Source organism: Hermetia illucens, chromosome 6 (genome assembly GCF_905115235.1).
Source record: "Hermetia illucens chromosome 6, iHerIll2.2.curated.20191125, whole genome shotgun sequence".
In the NCBI taxonomy this organism is placed as follows: domain Eukaryota; kingdom Metazoa; phylum Arthropoda; class Insecta; order Diptera; family Stratiomyidae; genus Hermetia; species Hermetia illucens.
This window is the reverse complement of record NC_051854.1, coordinates 50,018,590-50,040,260: the sequence shown is the minus strand read 5'-3', so window position 1 is coordinate 50,040,260 and position 21,671 is coordinate 50,018,590. Positions and strand designations below refer to the sequence as shown.

General features: G+C 43.4%; 4 protein-coding genes across 5 annotated transcripts in view; 3 read left to right on the top strand and 1 right to left on the bottom strand.

Moving 5' to 3' along the window:
- LOC119658806 (cell growth regulator with RING finger domain protein 1-like) overlaps window positions 1-12,281 on the top strand; it is a 159,833-nt gene extending 147,552 nt beyond the window's left edge. For both annotated transcript variants that reach the window (XM_038066529.1, XM_038066528.1), the window contains 3 exons: window positions 818-925; window positions 11,360-11,585; window positions 11,652-12,281. In XM_038066529.1, coding sequence (XP_037922457.1) covers window positions 818-925; window positions 11,360-11,585; window positions 11,652-11,827 — 510 coding nt within the window. In that variant the 3' untranslated portion in view covers window positions 11,828-12,281. The remainder of the gene's footprint in view (window positions 1-817; window positions 926-11,359; window positions 11,586-11,651) is intronic.
- A 1,556-nt stretch (window positions 12,282-13,837) lies between these two features.
- Window positions 13,838-14,679, bottom strand: LOC119659794 (dynein light chain 1, axonemal-like). The gene is made up of 3 exons (XM_038068063.1): window positions 14,416-14,679; window positions 14,240-14,351; window positions 13,838-14,177 (listed from the first exon to the last, which is right to left on the bottom strand). Exons 1-3 carry the CDS (start codon window positions 14,565-14,567, stop codon window positions 13,887-13,889), a joined length of 555 nt encoding a protein of 184 aa, XP_037923991.1. The 5' UTR covers window positions 14,568-14,679; the 3' UTR covers window positions 13,838-13,886.
- Window positions 14,680-16,660: 1,981 nt separating this feature from the next.
- Window positions 16,661-18,166, top strand: LOC119660012. The gene is made up of 2 exons (XM_038068391.1): window positions 16,661-16,973; window positions 17,196-18,166. The coding sequence occupies exons 1-2, from the start codon at window positions 16,661-16,663 to the stop codon at window positions 18,164-18,166; spliced, it is 1,284 nt and encodes a 427-aa protein (XP_037924319.1).
- A 1,691-nt stretch (window positions 18,167-19,857) lies between these two features.
- LOC119659843 (dynein light chain 1, axonemal) lies at window positions 19,858-20,668 on the top strand. Its single transcript, XM_038068141.1, has 3 exons — window positions 19,858-20,009; window positions 20,081-20,192; window positions 20,244-20,668. Exons 1-3 carry the CDS (start codon window positions 19,858-19,860, stop codon window positions 20,538-20,540), a joined length of 561 nt encoding a protein of 186 aa, XP_037924069.1. The 3' UTR covers window positions 20,541-20,668.
- Window positions 20,669-21,671: the final 1,003 nt, after the last annotated feature.

Here is a 21,671-nt window from a genome sequence, read left to right as displayed (position 1 = left end):
TACTTTCAACTGCTGAAACCTGGTGAAACTATGAACGCCGTTCCCTACAAAGAACAAATGAAAGATTTGAGCCGAGCGATTGCGGAGAACCGACCAGAATATCAAGAAAGACAGAAGAATGTGATTTTGCTCCATGACAAAGCACCATCGCATAAGTCGAAAGCGGTTCGCGACACGCTGGGAAAACTCAAGTGGGAGGTGCTTAACCATGCGGCTTACTCACCAGACCTGGCGTCTCTTTGGGCCACGCACTTTCTGAGAAGCGCTTCGACTCCTACGAAAATTTACGGAAATGGCTCACTGAGTGGTTCACATCCAAAGACAGTCAATTCTACTGGTGTGGTATTCACCCTTGCTAGACAAGCAAAGAGATCCTCTTTTTATGGGATAGTTGTCAGCTGCCACTGCGAGGAGGTCATGTTAGGACTCGCCCAGTTATGGTACCTTGACCTAAAGTATAACCGGCTCAGGGCTGCCCACAAATGTATATTTTTGGCTGCCCGTTGCGTCTTTTCAAAGCGGTCTCCGTTTTCCAATTTTCTTGGGAGAGCATTTAATTTATACCGATATAGCAGCACGCTTATCATATTCTGAAGATGGAAAGGTAATGCGGTCTGCTCCAAATTACCGCAGCATTTACGATTTTGGAAACTAATGAAGCTTCAAGATGTAACAAAGTTACGACTATGCCTCAATTTGGTTTCAACTATTTCACAAGGTCAATAGACATTACCACGTTTCCACATTTTATAAGATCATAACTTTCCATTTAGCCAACAATTTATAACCCTAATAAATTTTCCTTGTATCTTTTCAGGTGGTTTTGGTCAATGTAATTCATCTCCGCGATCCAGTTTGTCCTCTGCCCACATCAATTTTGGCGCAGTACCTGAAGCAAGCCAACGGACAGCTCTCCTGCTTGAAGGTAATTCAACCGAAAACAATGAACCCATTTTGTCTAATATTGTCCATTCATTATTTTGAGTGGATTCAGCTAAGACGGTGTTAACCCGCGGATTATAACACAGTTTCCTCTGGAGCTCTTGGCCAGATGGATTTTGAAAGGCAGTCGAAAGAGCTTAGACAGCGAATAATGCTGTCGGGGGTAGCCCAGTGCCTAAGTACTGGAAGCTTGGTGCAAACAGAGAGGCTGAGCAGCAGCAATTACCGAAAGCATTCATTTGACGTGGTAATTTCTTGAAAAACCGTAGTTTACGTTCCCTTAGGCAAGAACTGTAATGTCATACTCAGGCTAGTGGCTACCGTCGTACTCTTTGGGTGCACACTGAAATGCCGTTCCATGCGGCATCGAGGCTGCATGATGTGTTGCAATGGCGGCCAGAGGTATCTTTACGCGACTGGGTAGCTAACCGAGTCTGGGACCGGTTTTTCAGAGGTGATTTCAGTTCAACGACGAGGAATTATGCAATTTTCTTTTAATTCTTCTTTAGGTAGTTATTTCCATCCATCTAGGTCATTGGCTATTGAACTTTTTGCATTGGACGGAGGTAGATGCAAACAATAAATAAATTGATAAAATTTATGCGCTCTTTGATTGTTGTCAGGAAGGAAGTACCGCGGCATTACGGTAGTACCATTGTTTGGGCTTAACATTTTAATAGGCGGAACATTTTTCATGGGTTTTTCGGTCGTAAAGATACTGTTTTATAGCAGTTTACGTTTAGGGTTGATGTGTACAGATTTAAGCTATCTGTGAGACTTTTGATCTTAACGTCACATAATCTGCGTGGAAAGTTAGACTTAGTAGCTTTACACCGTGCGAGGTCAACCCCTTTGTATTGGTAGTAGGTCACTAACTCAGCAGATGCCTGATTTTAACTGATATTAGCACAAAGTGCCAAGAAGTTAGGTTCGGCTGATCCGACCTACTTAAAAAGTATACAAGGCTTTCTTTGGATGGGCGTGGAGATTTTAAAAAGACGATTTTGCGCCAGATTGGTTCCGATGATTACGTTGAGGACATCATTCAATCTCCCTCTCATAACATGCTTCGGATCCTCTGGTATAGGGCATATTCAGAAGAGTGGAGGAACTCGTATAATCCAAAGTGATGCAAATAATATAGTTCCACAGCGCCCCGTAAAAAACTGTGTTAGGTGGTAGTTCAATTCTCCGTATTTTCGCCGCTGGATCCATCTCTCAGTACACGGGATCAGTATATGATTTTAGCGACCTTGTATGGAATTATCCTACCGTTGCTGTCATCTCCTGTAAAGCTTCTTCCTAGTCGCTTTTCGGAAGTCTGAGTCACCAAGGGCTGGCATCTTCGTTATTAGATTCCCGCGATGACACACACTGCATCACTCGATACTATCCTGTATGTCCTGCACACCATCAGCACCGAACTCAGCCTACTACCAAGCAGTAAGTGACTATATTTTGGCTCCTCGATATTAGGCATCATCCTTGCTACAGCCCTTCATGCCTTTACTCGCGCATAGTCCAAGTGGCCTTTGAAGCTCAACTTGGCATCGATCATTACCCCGGGGTCCAGGTATCTAACGATCGATTCTGAAATGGCCTGGTGGTTACCAATAAGCACTCCAACAGTGTTTTTCCTGATATTGGTAATTAGGTTGTTTGGCAACTACAACCATCACCTCCACTCAATGCAAGACTCACAATACGGAGCCTAGGGAAACACTCGCTATCACAACGTATTCTTTCGCCCCGTCATCCACCGCGCAGCATTTGTCAAAGCCGACCCTCCTGAACCAGATACATGACTATTGCTATCTCATCGGCCGTACAACGGTCTCGCAGAAAACCATACTTCAGCTCCGATAGACCATCCGCTAGATCAATGAGCGGAAGCAACCTGTTGTTTATCACTCTCCCCAATATCTCTTTGTTCTGAAAAGACAGATAGGGCGATATAAAGAGGGTACACCATGTGGCTTTTGGGGCTTCGGTGGAAGAACGAATCTCTTCCACTGGGCTAAAAACACTTCTCCCACCATGCACGATTCAAATGTACTGATGAATCCTATGGGTCTGATTTTAGCAGCCAATTTAATAGGTTTGTTTGGAATCTCGTCCAATCCCGGCGCCTTCCTATCCCCAATTCTTTCACAGAACTCTCGTAATTCCTCCTCGGTAACCCGGGGAATCTAGAAGGCGTCCTGTTGAAACGTTGGTTGAAGTCCATTTTCTTCGTGTTGTGGGAAAGGAATTGCAATTTTTTTTTGACAAGAATCATGAACATGTCATTGGGCAGAGTTTTACCTACGAATCCAATTTATTTTACAACCTTTTAGGTGGCGCCCCACGGTTTCTCCATTCTTGCCTGATGTTCTGGCTTCCTTTTTGTCTTCTCAGCTGCGAGATTTTCTGGTTCCAACAGCAGTTTGATTTCTTACTATGATAGAAACGCTGTCACGGCATTGTAGATTAGCCGCGAAATAGTTGACTCACCTTTTCTAGCGTAGTTCGCTTCGGTTCAAGACTTTTCTTAGTGTTCGTTCACTCATGCGCCAGACCATATCTCTCGCCAATGAGGTGGGTGTATGTATGTGGTGGGGGAGAAGCTACAGCTTCTGAGTACTCAGGTCGTGTTGACCCATTGTACTCGCCCCCCCCGTCTAACGGAATATTCCGGATTCGTGAACGTATCGCAGAATTTCCGTTAGTGGATGTGATGCTACCCGTCGCACCTGGAGAACATCGGCACCAAAGATCTGATGCCTGATGCGTCCATAGGCGGGGCCTTCACATACGAAATGCTCCGTGAATTCCGCTTCTTCATTACAGGAGAAACACGTACCATCTTGACTAATTCCTATTCTGAACATATGCCCAGCTAGCGAATTATGGCCTGCCAGAATGCCCCCAATACACCTGCAAGTCCTCCTGCTTTTCGACAGGATAAACTTTGCGGTACGTAAGTTCGGTTCTGGCAGGTAAAGTTTGGTGTGTCGAGCAGCATTTAGGCTCTGCCACCTGTCATTGTGGGAAGCTTATTCCCAGTTTTTGAAAACAAACTTAGCCAATGCTATCGATACTAAAGTTGCCGGTTCTAGTCCCGGCATTGACCCCTCTTTCGCTAAAGCATCCGAGATTTCATTTCCCTCTACACCACAGTGACCAGGTACCCAGAGTAGTTCCACCGTATTGAATCTAGAGATAGAGTTCAAATGGTTTCTGCATTCCTGAACGATTTTCGAGGCGATCAAAAGACTACTCAATGCCCTCAATGCAGCTTGGCTATCACTGCAGATTGCGATGCGCCTGCCCTTCAACCACCCGTCAATCACCCAGTTTGTCGCCCTTAGGATAGTATAAACTTCGGATTGAAAAACCGTGGCATATTGTCCCAAAGGAAAAGCCCACTTCTCGTTTTTATTCGAGAGGTAGATTCCGGCTCCAGAACCCTCTTCTGTTTTTGAGCCATCGGTATTCCATATATCTCGCCACAGATTCCTCTGGGATTTCCCAGTTCTCTCTACGCTCCAGGGTGACTTCATATATTCTACGAAATGGATGTATGGAGACACGAGAATCGGAAGGCATTGTAAGAACAGGATTCAGTCATCCCGGTAACTCTGCCAATGCTCTGTGCCCCCACATCCGTTGTTTCCCCATAGATCTAATCCAATTAGTCTATGAGCTGCTTTCATTGCACATCCCATATTTGAATAAATATATCCAGGGGCTGCAGTGCATTCAGAGCTGCGCCGGGTGTCGTGCTCATGGCACCAGTGATACCCAGACACACAGTGCTTTGCAGTGCGGCTAGTTTACGGTGAAAATCTTTTTGTCATATACGAACATCGGCCTAATGATGGCAACGTATATCCACATTACCACATGAAGCCTGAGTTTCCATGTCGAGGCAAAGGTACGTCTGCACAGCCCATAAGCTGTGGGAGCTCGTTTCATCTTTACCTCTACATGTTTGTTCCAAAGAAGTTGTTTACCTAGAGTGACTCCCAGATATTTCACGCCAACGAGCTACTGAGGCAATCCAATGTTCGCTAGTAAAAGGGTTAAGCCCCTAAGGTACGTCACATCTTTTAACCTATTCCTACCTTGTCCGCGGTAATCAGTTTAACCGCTGATTCCACCGGCAATTTATTAATAGCGGACTGTGTATCCTTTGCCTTTTTCACCCTCTTTATTGTTCTATTCCGGCTCCGGTTCCAGGTTAAATTATTTCTGAAATCCATAACAGATATATAGAGGCTTTGGTGGTTATTAGGGTAATAGGAGGATCCCATCGAGTACTTCCCGCAACATCGAGCCGCGCTTGGTTTGAACCAGACTCTGCGAAAATCCCAAGGTATCTAGGAAAGTCAAGCGGGATTTAGGCACAATATTTATAGCTGGCAATATTTTGAGAGCTAGAACCAGCTTCTCAGGACGCCAAGTTTATTGGATTTCCCGAGCCAGTGGCTCATACCTATCGTTTATGTTTAATGCTCTGCTATAGCAGCAACATCAACAATGTATGCTTGGCAACCCGTCTCATTAACTAGCAGCACGTCAGGTCCAATACATACTGTAAGTAGAACTATCGAGTACTACCTACGATTCATATTGGTAAACTGGACACGGCAATATTCCGAAGGAATAGCAAAAACCTTCAGTGTGCTTATTTCGTTCTTCTCTGAAAGATGCATCATCTTCACAGGAATTCCAATAGCAGTGCATCCTTCGATTAACCAACTCGAGCATGGGTTGCTTGCAGAACTCTTAGGTACTGGTAGAAGTTCGTCAATGTTATTCCTGGACATATCTGATTGCGAAACCATGTCAATTCAATTAATTAATTCAATTAATCCTCTTGGAAAATACCTCTCCGTATGGGGATGGGCTCTGAGGTGTTGGTGCCGTCAAGTGAACGCACTGACTAGATGGTGTGCCACCCTTGAATGACTGTCTTCAAAAACTTTATTAGTTTCGAATTGATGCGATACAGACATAGGACATCGATTAGCCCGGTGTACGGGACGCTGTAAAAAGCCTTGGTGTATTCGAGACAGCAACTAAATATATATTTTTGACCTCTAGTTACCTGTTTTACAACTACCGAGTCGATAATTAGTTGGACTTTTTTTAACTCCTTGTTTCAACCCAGTCCTCTTTCTGCTTCCTGGACAGAACGTCGTTAGTCTCGAGGAGCGCATAAATCCCTCCACTTATAACGGACGTCTTGAACTTATAGGTAGTTGGCCAGCAAATAATCGGTCTTGTGTCTGTGGTCTCATGTATCGTGGCTTTTTCGGTATGAGCTAGGTAATCCCCGAAGTGAGGAAGGGTGGAAATTCATCCGCCCGACTCTGTGTACTAGTAAACTTTTTGTACCAACAATTCTACACGCGATTCAGCCCTAGCCCCTCCAGTTCTGCGAACTGTTTAAGACTCGTCGGACCTCCTTCTTGGTAATATCCGGAAAATGCATGCTGGACGAATGACCCTAAAATTCAACTTCCTTTCACCGAAGATTACAATATCTGAACGCTCTAATTCAGATTCGCTCAGTATTCAGTGAGCTCCGCAGTTTCTTCCCCTATGTTGCACTTTGAGCACGCCTGGGCTGGCATTTGGTTGAGTGTACCAAGAATTTGAACTACCAAGGTTTCACTGGGAATGACATAGTTCGGGTAAACGCTCTGCCTTAATGAGCCACGCCCAGGTTCTAAACGAATTTTGCAAGGTGGATCTATACGGTCAATCAAACCGCTAACAAAAGCAAATCTGGTAGTTGTAGGAGCGACATATCAGCGCACTGTCGAGACGCAACCTCATCATTGCTTTTAGATAGAATTCGCGGAGTTGCTATAGATGCATAGAGCCTGGGAATATCTCGTCTCCGCCTTTTTAGAATTCGTTTTAAACGTAATGGTGAAGAAGGATGTTTCGGCGAGTACTAAAGCCGTTGCCTGCAGTGTGACGTGGTGTTATTGATTTCGCCGCTTTTACTTCCATCGATTCTCGATCACCAACTTGCGCGATCACCTCAAGTCGAGCACGCTCGTTAATGAGGGCCGGGATTGTGTCGTTGTGAGTGGTACCTGCCCTGTGATTGTAGTTCCGTGGGAGCAGTGAATAATAAAGCGGTATATTTCCTCATTCCACTTCATTCACTGCCTATACGAACTTGCTGAAGTGGTCGCCATGGATTATGGCGAAACAGCTGCGGGTGGATGTCATGCTTTTGGGTATCGTGGCATTTAGACCTCAAATCGCTCCACGGTTATCGTTTGCGATGCTAGGCAGTCTATTAGGGCAGCCGGGTCCAAATCAAGCTCTACCTTCTCTTCACTTATTAATGGTGCATTTTATACTTGACTGCCAAGTGTTGTGACAGCTTTCTCAGGAATTTATCTGCAAAAGCACTAAATTCCTGCACTTTCCTCGCCTACCTCCTGAGACGGTGCGGTGCCCTCCAGCCATTGTGAATTCTTTTTAAGAAACCCAAGTGGAAAAAGTCATGGGCTGACACAGGCGCATCATCCACATCGACTATAAGACCGAATTACTTTGGGCGGAAAGCAATGCTTGATGGGATGTGATCTATTACGATCTGTTAAAGTTCGGTGTAACGGTTAATACACGCCTTTATCAACAACAATTGAATGATTTGAACTGTTTGCTGGCTGAAAAACAGAAGGCAACTCAAGGTCATATCTTCTTGCATAGCTATACTCCATCACATACGGCAAAAGTGAGTTATGCCACTTACTGGGAGGTTTTATCATAAGCCGCTTACTGACCAGATTTGTCTCCTGCCGATTAACACTTGTTTACATCGATGCGTCACGCACTTGCTGAGCAGCGCATTGGTTCGTAGAAACATGGCGAAGAAATGACTCAGTGAGTGGTCCACAGCGAAGGGGCGTGGTATCCACAAATTGCCCAAATGACGGAGAAAATAAGTAACCAACAAGGGACCATACTTTGAATAAACCTTCTTTTAACATTCTTCCGAAATGAACCAGTTTCTCTGTTAGAAAATCCGCATTTCTATGTTTCACCCGATATCAAATATGGAATCAGTTTCGAAAAGTACTAATTGAGCGCTTTCATTTGATACCCCACATGGCCACATTTTATGAAAAAAAATGTTGCACCCTCCATTCACATGTATAGGGAGCCTGCCCTTAAACTTAACACAAAATGGCGCCACTTACTGCATGTAAAGGGAACAGCAGATCATATACTCTCACCAATTTTCGTGATAATCGGTTCAGCCGTTTCTGAATAAATCGGGTGTGACAGACAGACAGACACCCACTCGATTCTAATAAGGTTTCGTTTCACACAAAACCTTAAAAATATCAGCGACATGAAACAACCCTGACGGATTCCACAGGATGTTGCTGTGGTCAATGCTGCAGGATTGAGAGCGGAAACCAGGCTGCTCTCTGTCGATCGAACTTTCGTGGAGTTCCTTAATGCTTTCGAGGATTATTTTAGCTATTATTTTTACGACTAGAAGCACGCAGATACCCTTCTGCCCCAACAATCTTCCCCATCTTCTACTCTCTTGAAAATGTCTCAGATCCCCGTGACTTTCGTACGAATTGAAGTAGCAGATCTGCAAAAGCTGCAGAAAATATATATTCCAATTTTTATGTCGATCGGCTATACCAACATTTTAAAGGTATTGTCTTAAACAAATGCTTTTTAAAATTGGTTCACTGTCTGTCTGTCTGTCTGTCTTCTTTTTTTGAGGAGGTGAAAATCTTCAAACGACACTGACTGGCCTGGACACGCCCCCTCATCCCACGATTTTTACCCATCCTACTCATCTTTTCTGCCTTTTGCAGTTTGTTCTGGATAGATGCGATCATGGAGTTCCCAATCTTTCTCACAGGCTACCATTCTCGGCACTAGATTTTCTAGTACCAACACCTCTCCTGCAGTCAACTCTAGGTTTCTCTTTTCTTCTACAAAGTTAGGACAGTGGAAGAATACATGCTCAGAGTTCTCTGGAACTATTATACATAGCAGTTTGGTCAATCAAATGCGGTGTCCAGTATAAACCTTTGCAGCTATTGGGTAGGATTATAGTTGATCCCGCGTGTCGTCTCTCCAAGCATTGCTTGATGGCCGAGATGAGCCTGTGAGTACACCAACTCTTTTCCGAGCGCTCCCGACGCTCTTCCCATTTATTTGCAGATCTCTCCCTTTCGACGTTCTTCATCTGCCATAAGGGAGAGATGACTTCACATTATATATATGCCTCATCTCATCTGCCAAGAGATAAATCGGCATCATTCCCGAGATGACGAACGCTGCGTCATCTATATCATTCTTGAAGGCAGAGCACACCCTTAGGGCTGTCCTCCTATGCACTGCACTCAATTTATTTATTTATAACTGATATCGGCAATGCGTCACCCGAAAATGGGGTCATATAGAGCATCATCGAGTTCACCACTCTGGCTATAAACAAGCTACATGTATATCATGGCTCTTCCACGTTCGTCATCATCCTTGCTAGGGAAATATTAGCAGTAGATGCTGTCTCGCAAACATACTGCACGGGTTTCCTATAACTGAACTATCGTCTATCAAGTGATGATGTGATTTCGAATTTGAAAGGGGTATAATTTCTTATACAACGCTCGGTGATGAGTTTCAGACCAACCCTTAACGTACTCCTGGGGTCCGTCATCAGTGTCATATCAAAGCCTCCTTTCTGCTAAATAGCTATCGACAATAACTGCAAAATAGCAGGGAATACCAATCTTCGCCAGGGCTTTTTATATTGGATTACTATTGGCCGAATTGAATGCATTCTTTACGTTCAGGGTTATTACCACGCAATATTGGCTGATATTACTCTTTCCCTGAATTGCATCTTCGGCCAAACCAGTAGCCAATTTGATGACATGAATGGTTGATCTGGTTCTACGGAACCCATAATGGTGATCTAAAACCCATCTTTGGTTCTGAACAGCCAGGAATAATCTGTCAGAGATTATCCGCTCTAACATTTTCCCCACAGTATCCAGAAGTATGAGTCTGTATGAGGATGTTTCACCTAACATACTTAGGCAGGAGTACCAGCTTCTGCCGCGGGAAATATCCCCTCGGACATGTACACAGCATGTCCGGTTTGGTTTTTGCAGCGAGTTTAAAAGCCTTATTCGTTGCTCTGTCTAGGTCAGGGGTTTTATTGTCACCTATTTTGCAGCAGATTTCTGGCAGCTCGTCTCTGGTGACTGGAGGTTTTGGTATCCCATTCAGAGCTCACTGGATGCCAATGCCTTTCTCTTGCTGTCGGAACAACCCCTGTATGATTTTTAACAAGAGGATAGGGCACATGATCTGAGGAAATGAACGGCCTCTGTATCGCGGGTCTACGTTCGCTTCCGAACAGAGCCCCTTAAAGCATTTCCTCTTGTTCCGTTGGATGGCGAGCTTGAGAGTTTTGGGGGCTTCCTTATACGCGTGTTCTTGTTGCCCCTGATCGAATCTACCTACCGCCCTCTGAGCCGCTCTTCTGGCTCGGTGGCAGGCTGATCGAAGACTGGCCAGTTCACTTTTCCACCAGTAGTTTGGTCTTCTACTGGGGAATGAGTAGCTCCTAGGATGCTTTGGCGCTGTATTGTGCCACAGGGATAGATCTTTCGATAGAGGCACGTGTTTTATTAAGTTAATCTAATCACACCTCTATGAAAATCTACTCATCCAAAACCCTTGTAGCCTGAAATTTTTCTGGGTTTCGGATATGATGGTTCTCTGCCCTTTGGATCCACACATAACTCAAAGAAGATTGCCTAGTGATCGTTATCGGTGTAGCGTTCGCCGATCCACCAGGTCTTACCAAACGCCAGTGCAGGGCTGACAAAGGTCAAATCTTTAACCGTGCCAAACCATCCTTTCCGAAATGTCATTGATCACGACTATATCCAACTGCGCAAAAACTTCTAATAAACTACGTCCCCTCGCTGCAACCACACACAAGGGCCCAAGCGTTGAAGTCACTTCTGTATGTCTGTCAGACGCATTTTAATCAGAAACGGTCATACTGATTGAGACCAAATTTGGTGGAAAGGTAGGAACTGGGAACGCCCAGGCGTGCAGTGAGTTACATCGTCCCATGTGGAATCTTAAGGGGGGTCCCCACCAATGCATAAGGTGGGTGTTAATTTTCTTTCCACCGAATATAGCCGTGTGAATTGCCTCGATTAGTACTTTTCAAAACTGGTTTCAGTTCTGACATTTAATGCCTAAGGGAGGAGGACGGGTGCTGAAAATTGGTCATTTCTTTCTCAGAACAATTTGCAGCATGGGTAGTAGTAAGTGAAGCTCCGAATTTCAAAATTTGTCTATTTCGAGTGGTCACAATTTTATTAATCGTCTATCCTATTTCCTCTCCTTGCAGCAACTATATCTAGCGGCGGGTGAATCAGCTACCGAAGACATTACAACATCTACACAATCGAGCTCCCTATCTCTAGCCGAGCCTGTAGCATGTGCCGGCTCAGCAGGTCCACTTCTATGTTCGGACGGTCCACAACCAGAACAAGTCTGTATCGTTTGCCACTACTTCCCACTTTCGCGCGCTCTGCTCCCATGCCGACATACGTGCATATGCGCAATATGTTTCGGTAAGTAACTCTTCGCTTTCAATCTTATCCTTGGTTCAATTCAATCAACCCTTTCTGATATTCCAGCAAAGTTGAATCGATGTCCCATGTGTCGAGCCCCGATCACGAGCTACTTCTGCATCCGGGCCGAGGACTACATCCCGCCCGGCGCCTTTGAGCAAAGATCATCGAAAACGAAAAACACCATTCACTGGTTGGATGCCCTAAACGATAGACTGACAGATTTTCTAGGTTTTAGATGAATATCTTTTTTAAAGAGTAGTATATGCAATTTTGTAAATAAACGTAGTGTCATAAAGCGATAAGTATTTATTCGAAAATAGTGAGAAATGTGAATTAGTCCATTTCCTTTTATTTTTTAAACTGAGAGGTGACTTAGTGTAAGCGAAGAGGAAGTCGAAGCTGTTGAAATTGTTTAACTAAATAATCTGTTCTAGATTTAGTGGCTTTACTATTAATTCAATCGAAAATCTTTAATTGTTCTAATAGGAATTTAGTGAGGGGCATCCTCTGCGAGATGCTTAAGCTTTTTGAACGCAACCCTTATCCTTACTTATTAGTTACTCTACAATCACTTGTGATCATTTCTAGTTAAGTTTAAGATTAATTTATGCTGCAAGAATTTTTATGTATCGAGAAAGAGAAGCCAATTATTTTCCTACAAATAGCAAATCAATAAAACGCCTATGGTTAAAATCAAGCATTTTTGAATGATTCATCATCCTCTGCTTCAGCCTTTGCCCCGTTCAGAAGTGGGACCAGCTTGTGTTGATCGATTGCTCCATTTTGCCCGGTAATCTGGACGGAATCGAGATCAAATCACCGTCACCATTTCATTTCTCATCGACTCGATGTTCAGACCAATCTTGTCAAGTGAATTCTCGTTAGCGCGAATTACATGACCATGCCATTGAAGGCGCCTCCGTCGTAATTTCTCTACAATCGGTGCAACCACATATCAGTCGCAAATATCCTCATTTCTGATGTGAACACGACATGTCACGCTGCTAGTCCAACGCAATAAGTTTGTCTCCATTATCGCGAGGCGCCATTCATTGTCTTTTATAGTCAGCCAACACTCAAAATTGTAGATGGCGACAAAACGAAATTTGAATACGGTTAGTGAATAGTATTGATCCGAGATAATTAAATCACTCAGTTCTAGGCAATTCACTACCACTCATAGTGTTGGCGCCTTTTTCATTGAGGTAGGTTTTCAAAAATTCATTTTTATTCAGATTCGATCGTGGACCGTCGCGACTGAAATGATCATTCCTCTTTTGGACAAGTTGCTCGAAATCAGCTTTATTATGAGAGGCTAGGAAAACATCATCTGCAAAATGCTGTTTATAGGGCGCTGGACGTTGGATGTTTGGATCGCGGTAAAGCTATTTAACCCAACGCACGGGTTCCTCTGGCACTAATTATGTCGTAGAGCGCAACAGAGCGTAACTTTGTGTCGCCCACAATCAAACGCAAAATCAAGGACGCGAAATGAAGAGAGGGTGACGTTTCTCACACTCTTCAAGGACGGGGTGCGACTTTCCCTTAACAGAATAATAATAATACTTCTCCCATATATAAAAAGGGAGATATCACGCAGTGCAGCAAATATAGAGTTATCACATTGCTAAGTACTATCTATAAGATATTCTCCGCTATCCAGCCTAGTAAGGATAGCAAAGAGCGATGGAGAAACTGTTGAAATATGGCCATCATTGCGCCATCTTTTCATCGACTTCAAGGCAGCCTATGACAGCATAGCCAGGTTAAAACTGTACACGGTCATGACAGAATTCGGTATCCCAAACAAATTGATAAGACTGATTAGGTTGACCCTGAACAATGTGCGAGAGCAGGATCACTCTCAAGAATATTCAATACCAACAACGATCTAAAACGAGAGGATGCCCTGTCATGCGTCCTCTTTAACCTAGCCCTGGAAAAAAATGATCCACGATGCTGATGTAAATGCAAGCGGCACCATCCCCTTCAAGTTCACCCAATTACAGGCCATTATGGGAAGAACCAGCCAAAATGTACAATCTACTTCAATCAATTTGGACGCCTGCTTCAAACAAGAAAACAGAAATGTGTTAATTTATACACTTTCCACTTTCCTACAGTCAAAAGGGCGATCTGAAAGGCTCTGCTTACATAATTAATACAAGCGCAGAGAACGTATTTCCCCAGATAACTCTGCAGGTTGTCCGCTAACAAAAAAATAAAAAATCGAGGCCAACTACTTTTACGAAATCCTCCATTATTTCACAACACCACCATAGCTATGCATATTTCTCCCTACACTCCTCTTAAAATCGGTTCTCCATCCAATTTCTTAACATATGTCAATCTCCTTATAGCCTCATTCCGATATACGTTTTCGTCCATATTTTCCGCCAAAGGATTTCCACTAAACAACAACTCCTCTAGCATCGGCAAAGAGTTAATTTTGCTGAACTCCGTCCAATCTTTCACCATATTGTTGCCAATATACAGAACTCTCAGATTTTTCATCGCTTCGATCCCTTTCAGTTTTTCAATTAAATTGTAGCTGATCCAAAGTTCCTCCAAGTTCTCGCCCAATGCTTCCTTAGGAAGAATTTCAGAAAAGATATATTTTGTCCCGAGTGGAGGTTCAAATTGCAGCTTACCAAACCCGCCAGGGTTTTAATGTAATTTCTCGCCAGTGATAGAATCTTCAAATTTTTCATCCCGTTTAATCCAACAATTTTTTCAATCATGTTCGTTGATAAGCTCAATCTCCTGTTGGAAGATAGATGTGAAGGTTAATTGGTATCCAGTTTTCGACGGGATTTCACTTATTTACTCGCAATTCTTCAAGGTTGAAAGGGTGTTATCCATCTTCTCAATGGGTGGCCATTGGAATTGTAGTTGAACATCGGTTGCTTCTGCTGCGGTCTGACCAGTTTTCTCCTCCCATCTCTTTAATGCTTCCTTGATTGTTGTAGCCTTGGACATTGTTCAAAATTGTGGGATAATTATATTTACCTGACGTATAAAATATCGAAAAAAAATCCCCAGTTTTTGACAGTTTTAGTGAAATAATAGTAAAGATTAGAAACCCCTTCAATTAAGCAGTGACTACGATTGATATATACTTATACCAGCCGATGATGCACCAATTTAACTGTAAAATAAATTACTCAATTGTTTTTGATATCATATACATACCAAGAAAATAACAATATATATAGCAAAAAAGCCAACGAACCCTGTCCTCGATCAACCAGACGGTGGTGCGACCAACCGAAGGATACGCTGGAAGTAACCCCCAAAACCTGCATCACAGCAATGATGCATTTTCACGTAAAGTATGTGCAACCATGCGAAAATGTATAGCCACACTTCCGATTGTTACAAACACTTCCAGCACTGACATCGAGGCTGGACTTTTTTAAGCTATTTTTCAACGATGTTCTGGTCTAACTTCTTCCTTTTCTTCAGCCTTTGTACCGTTCACAAGCGGGGTCGGCATTTGGCTCTATCGAATGCCTAATCTGGGTGCAATCTCGAGACTTTCAAATCCCCATCTAGCGTATCAAGCCACCGTTGTTAAGGTCTGCCTTTTGGACGTTTACCATCGACTTCGATGCTCAGACCAATCTTGGCAATGAATTCTCGAATTTCGTGACCATACCATCGAAGACGCCTCTCTTGCAATTTTTCCACGATCGATGAAACCCCATAACAATCGCGGATATCCTCATTTCGGATGCGAGTCCTTGAGGGTTTAACGTGTCTGGAAGACTTAATCCCATGGTCTTCTTAAGACACGGATTGATTTTGTGACCACAATCAGAGCCCCGCTTAGACAAGCAACAATGGTAGTCTGTACCAAGTGCATGACTTAGCATTCATACTGGTGGATGCAAGACATACCTAAATCTCTACCGAACTAAGGAGTACGACGTGTTAAAATGCAACACCACGCCGAGGCCAGAAGGTCTTTTCTCGCTTGAGCATAACCAACAACCCCCATGAAACTCCCACTAGGGAGCCTACCGCAAATAACCGAGCTGTACTCACATACAACGGGAGTTAACCTGAAGTATAAGAGTCCAGGGGCTATCTCGGTTCCCATGGTACCAGCATACCCCTGGTAAGGTTTCGTGACCAATTTGCCACTTCAAATGAGTCCCCGTGCAGACTCGGGTCTGATCGCCCTAATTAAGCCTTGGAGCATTCGCCTACTAAATCACGGCCGGCAAGCCAATGCGATACAGCGTTTCCCGGTGCCACCACGTGGAGGTTCTCCTCAGTCACTTGGTTTTGGTTCAGCCGACGTCTTCCTCCCCGCCACCTCTGAGCACCCGAGTTTAAGGACAAGGTCAACGTACACCAACGCATAAATAATATGGTGAGGATTATTAGAGTTCTTTATAATAGATCGCAGATGGAGGAAAAGAATACGCCGAATAGGATACGCCGAACCCTGTTGTGCCAAAAGTGTCACAAGCGACCCAAGTGACGCCCAACCGTACTACCATCGAATCACCGCGAAATAAACGAGTACGTGAAAAAGAGGGGGTACTCTAAATAATCAGCAGACGCCTAAGAGAAAAAAAACGGACAGGACATTCTGGAAACCAGCACTAACAGCTCAGAATGTAGGAAAGTCGACCAGCGTTGCGAAGCCCAAGACGAACGAAAACTATGGATGGACCAAAGTTACCAGCAAAAAAGCGAAAGGAAAAGCAAAAGTGCGAACTCGTTCAGATGCGATTGTTATGTCCAGTAAAGGAGATACTCAAAAAGGTCAAAGCTGATCCCGACCTAAAAGATCTGAGCGAAAGTGTGAACAGAATCCGAAGAACCCATGTTTGACCTGATTTGCTTGAGCAGACCACGTTCGAATCTAAGATAAAAATTCGACTGGTGGAACGGCGATATGGGACGATTCAGAGGGCGTTCATCTCTGCAGATCTCGTGCCCCACCCTCTTGCTGAAAATCATGCAAGGGTTATTCCCCCAGTAAAAGGAGAGCACTGACACATTCCAATCACCTCTGAATGTGAAGGCAATTCCGCCAGTTATTCGAAACGCTGGATCAAATGTTGTTAAAAATCCAGAGAGCATTCGAATGTGAAGAAGCTAAGAAACGGAAAGCGCTTAAAATTAAATGGGCTCGGCTGACACAAAACAGGATACAGAAGAAAAGTTCCTTGCCTACACTAGCAAACTGCGTGGTTAATAAATCATCGATTGAATTCACCCCAAGAGAACTGACAGTTTTGAACAATCGACTAGTGTACGCGTTATCAGCCACAACTCGATTAGACGAAATCATCGTCAACATCGAAGCAGGAATAAAATGGCTTAGCAGCGAGGCAAAAGAAGAGATTCGAAGTAGGATATCAAAAAAAAGTAAGTTTAAAGACAGAGAAGAAAAAACTAAAAGAGCATCAGGACGATCTTAAAAGGGTCCGCTAACTAAGAGAAAACCCAGTATATTACCTGAAACCGGACAAAGGCAACAATGTCGTTATAATGGATAAAACTACGACGATGCGGTATCATTAAAACTCAAAACTGGAAACTTTTTTGAACTTCATAAGGACCCTATGCCTGATTCCATCAAACGCGTAGATCGAGCCATCAAAGAAGCCAGTACGATCTTCAAAGATATAACTAAACTAAGAATGCCAAATCCATCATTACCACGCATTAGATGCCAGCCCAAGATACATAAGGAAGGACACGAAATGCGTAAGATAATCGCCGATTCCAATTCACCAACTTTCAACATCGCAAGATGGTTAATCCAAGAATTTTCAGCCCTGGGAAACACATTTAACAAACACGCAATAAGGAACACGAGTGAACTCACCAGCAAGCTACAGGAAGCAGGGCACATAAACACAAACGAAGCGATGGTATCATTCGATGTTAAAGCTCTGTTCCCAAACACACCGATTAAACCAGCTATTCACCAACTAGAAGTTTGGCTGAATAAATTGAACAACACAATAGATTGGAGGGCCAAAGTGAGATCATACACAAAATTGGCGTCGCTATGGATGGGTGAAAATTATTTTACATTTCGTGGGAAATTCTATAAAACCACAGCAGGAGTCTCCGTGGGCAACCCAATGTCACCACTGGTGACGGAAATGTTTATGGCATATGTAGAGTCAATCATTGAAGAAAAGGGGATAATGCCGAGGATTTGGTTCAGATATGTCGATGATATATTTGCCATAGTGGAAAAGGACAAGATCGACAGCACTTTAACAGAAATCAATAGGATACAACGGAAGATCCAATTCACAATCGAAAAGCAAGAACATGGATCTCTACCATTTTTGGACCTACGAATAACAAACAACAGCGGAAAACTCGAATTCGAGATATACAGAAAACCAACGGCAACCCAAAGAACGATACCAGCAACTTCGGCTCATTCAATGGTACACCGGCTCTGCACATACCCCTTAAACAAGGATGGCTTCCATAAAGAAAGAATGTTCATAGTTGATACAGCAATCAAGAATGGTTACACGGCCGAAATAATCGAAAAATTGATTAAGAGAAAGCAAAACCAGATAGAGGCACTCTAGCCGATACAAAATGGGTCAGCATACCATTGTCCAAATACTTTTATAGAATAAAATCCTTTCTAGGCAAATACAATATAAAAGTGGTCGGATCCAGCAAAGACGCAACCCTTAAAAGACAATTAGGAAGCGAAAAGGACCCATTACCGGAAAAGGAAAAAAGTGGAGTTTACAAAATCAGATGCAATGATTGCGAGATGGTCTACATTGGCCAAACAAAACGCCTCATCACGACTAGGTTCCAAGAACACCTAAAGGAAGTAGAGAAGGGAGAAAGACGAGGAGCCAACACGGTGCGTTCTTCGGTAGTGATGCACGTCATCGAGGAGGGTCATTCTATGACGAGGCCAAATCTGGAGCTGGTACAACAGAATAAGCCACACACCTTGCATGCATGGAAGAGCTTGGAAGTATTGCGAAAGGATGCGTCAAAATTGATGAACACAAATATATTGAATTGTGCATCGAGGCTAATGAAACTCAGCCATAGGCAACGCGTGCAGTATGTTTGCGTATCCACTGTTAGTAGGGCCTTGGTGAGGATGATGCCGAACGTGGGAGGGTCACGGCACACCTCGAGGTTGCTTATAACCAGGGTGGTGACCTCAATCTTGCTCTATGCGACCCCAGTTTGGAGGGAGGCGTTGCGGATGTCAGTTAACACTAACAAACTGAGTGCAGTCTAAAGGAGGACAGCCCTGAGGGTATGCTCTGCCTTCAGGACTGTCTCAAATGATGCAGCATTCGTCATCTCTGGAATGATGCCAGTTGACATCTTGGCCGATGAGGTGGCGAATATATACAATGCGAAGCCAATCTCTTCCTTATTACAGAACGAAGAACGCTGAGAGGGAGAAATCCATAAATAGATGACAAGAGTTGTGGGAACGCTCGGGAAAGGGTCGTACGCTCACAGGCACACTCCTGCCACCAAGGAGTGGTTGGAGAGACGACATGGTGAGATTAATTATACTTTCACCCAGTTTCTCACGGGGCACGGAGGATATCGCCAATACCTGCACAGGTTTACATTGGAGACCTCACCCGATTGTCCAAATTGCAATGAAGTCCCAGAGGACCCAGAGCATGTATTCTTCCGCTGCCCGAAATTTGTGGAAGAAAGGAGGAATCTAGAGGAGACTCTAGGAGAGGTGCTTGTACCAGAAAATCTGGTGCCAAAAATGGTAGTACAGCAAGAAAATTGGGATGCGGTCAACTGCATGATCGCATCTATCCAAAACAAACTGCGAAAAGCAGAGGAAAGGAGAAAAGCGCAGTGACGTACATCGCGTATAGAAGAAAGATGATTAAGCTAGAATGAGCTGATTTCGCCCCGTGATGTAATACCTTAGGGTGGTTCCGCGGGGCAGGGAGGGAGTCGGGGGTGGGTTTACACACTGGTGTGTCCAGACCGTCTTTTGAAGATTTCCACCTCCTCAAAAAAAAAAGACAAACAGGCAGACATTGAACCGATTTTAATGGTCAAAGAAAATCACAAGGTGGCATTACCCTTTAAGTGCTAGTACGCAATATCCGCCCCAATTTTTTAAACAATTACCACCAACTGAAAACAAGACGCATCTCTTAGTAACTTTAAGAACTTAATAACGCATCAGCAAGTATTTAGGACTGAAAATGTTTCGTTGCCATGACTTTCCTAAATTTGTTACATCAATAGCCAAGCGAACTAAAAAATGTCGAAAGCCACTACAATCAAGGAAGCCTTGAAAAGGTGGGAAGAGCGAAACCACAAAAGTGCAGCTGAAACAAAGGAAATTGAACTCCAATTTCAATGGCCTCCTATAGAGAAAATGGATAACACGCTCGGGACCTTGGTTAGCTGCGAGTAAATATCTGAACGCTGGTAAATGTATCTAAAATTTCCAAGTTAATAATGAAGACTCCTCTATTTCGCAGGAAACTCAGCTTATCAACTAACATAATTGAGAAAATCTACGGTTTGAATGGGCTAAAAAACTTGCGAATCCTGTCCTTGGCGCGGAACTATATCAAGCAAATATCTGGATTGGTAAAAGCAATAACTTTTAATGCGCTACCTATATAATGCTGTATTCCATAGGAGGCTGTATCTGAAACCCTCGAGGAGCTTTGGATCAGTTACAACTTGATTGAGAAACTGAAAGGACTCACGACCTTGAAAAAATTAAAAGTTCTTTACATGAGTAACAATTTGCTGAAGGATTGGTCTGAATTCAACCGATTGCAAGAGCTAACTACTTTGGAGGACCTTCTACTTGTCGGGAATCCAATAACGGAGGGCTATGATGAGCCAACCTGGCGCAATGAATGCATCAAACGATTGCCGTTTTTAAAAAAGTTAGATGGGGAGCCAGTTGTTGTGAATGAGGAGCCTTGAATACAACTTGTTATATTGATTCGTTTTCAGTAAGAAATGTTAAAAAGGAAGAGATTCAACCATTCCAATGGGTATAGAAGACAATAATATTCAAATGGACAAACTTCGTAAATAAAGCAGAGTTTCGATATATATACTTGAATGTTCTAAATCCTCCCGTTTCCTTCCTCTTTATGATTTGAAAACTGCTGTGCCGTAGAGAGGAGATCCGGGACCGGGGTGAAAATTATGCAGGCTCACTTGTTATTCCTTTATTTCAATACAGTCTCCAAAAACTCTAGGACCAAGGAGAATCTCCCATCTCCCCTTTCTCTCCCAGTAGACCTGCTTGTTCAAGGAAGCCATTTGGACGTGAGAATTCTGATATTAATAGTCTAGTCGATTTGCATTTTAGAGATAAGAAGCCTGAACAGGCTTCAGAAGAAAAAAATGTGTAGCAGGCAATCAAGCAAGATCATCTAAATATAGCAAATATTGAGAAAAGTGTTATCCGTTAGTTACCTTTAGAAAAAGTAAATCAATGCTTAATCGAAGAAAATTGAACTCCTCGAAAAAAAACAAGAGTTAAAAATCGAAAAAATTGTTTGGAAGCAGACCCACCGAAAAAGGGTGGAGAAACGAGGCTGACTCCGCGGGGTCCGAAATTTTCTCGACGATGAAAATAGAGAGACTAACACAAGTAGATTAATGGCTCAATTTCAGGGGGAGCGTATAATTTTTACTTTGGGCCCTGGGTTTCTTTCTATGGGTGCACCCATAACACAAGCGCTTGGCGAAATAACTTCATCTGCTTCGCTCTCTGAAGGATAGACATTTTAAAGAATGAGCCCTCAAATGAAACACGTGTCAGTCCGACCCGCATGATAGCCAAAAACAGTTCAACATTTCCACGATCTGGTTTCAAGGAAACTATTGTTGATTTGGCCTTTCCACTAGAGTTCTTAGCCACAATCATATAATAGCAACATTTTTAGGAAAATAGCAAGCAATATTGAAAACTTCTCCCTGTACCGCTACGATCTTGCCCTCGAACACCACCTTGGCGTGGTGGGGGAGCCTGTAGTAGTTTACTACTACACTAAGGATATCCAAAACATGAATGTGGAAACAAAGGATTTAAACTCTCTAAGT

Bases quoted from the DNA above. Each gene is read 5' to 3' on its own strand.
- LOC119659794 (XM_038068063.1), bottom strand. From the start codon at position 14,567: ATGTCCAAGGCTACAACAATCAAGGAAGCATTAAAGAGATGGGAGGAG. The intron at 14,352-14,415 runs GTAAATAAGTGA...ATCTTCCAACAG, and splicing joins TCAACCTTGAAGAATTGCGA to GAGATTGAGCTTATCAACGA. The intron at 14,178-14,239 runs GTAAGCTGCAAT...ATTCTTCCTAAG, and splicing joins TTAAAACCCTGGCGGGTTTG to GAAGCATTGGGCGAGAACTT.
- LOC119660012 (XM_038068391.1), top strand. From the start codon at position 16,661: ATGTTGTTAAAAATCCAGAGAGCATTCGAATGTGAAGAAGCTAAGAAA. The intron at 16,974-17,195 runs GTAAGTTTAAAG...TCAAACGCGTAG, and splicing joins AAGTAGGATATCAAAAAAAA to ATCGAGCCATCAAAGAAGCC.
- LOC119659843 (XM_038068141.1), top strand. From the start codon at position 19,858: ATGTCGAAAGCCACTACAATCAAGGAAGCCTTGAAAAGGTGGGAAGAG. The intron at 20,010-20,080 runs GTAAATATCTGA...TCTATTTCGCAG, and splicing joins GGGACCTTGGTTAGCTGCGA to GAAACTCAGCTTATCAACTA. The intron at 20,193-20,243 runs GTAAAAGCAATA...TGTATTCCATAG, and splicing joins TCAAGCAAATATCTGGATTG to GAGGCTGTATCTGAAACCCT.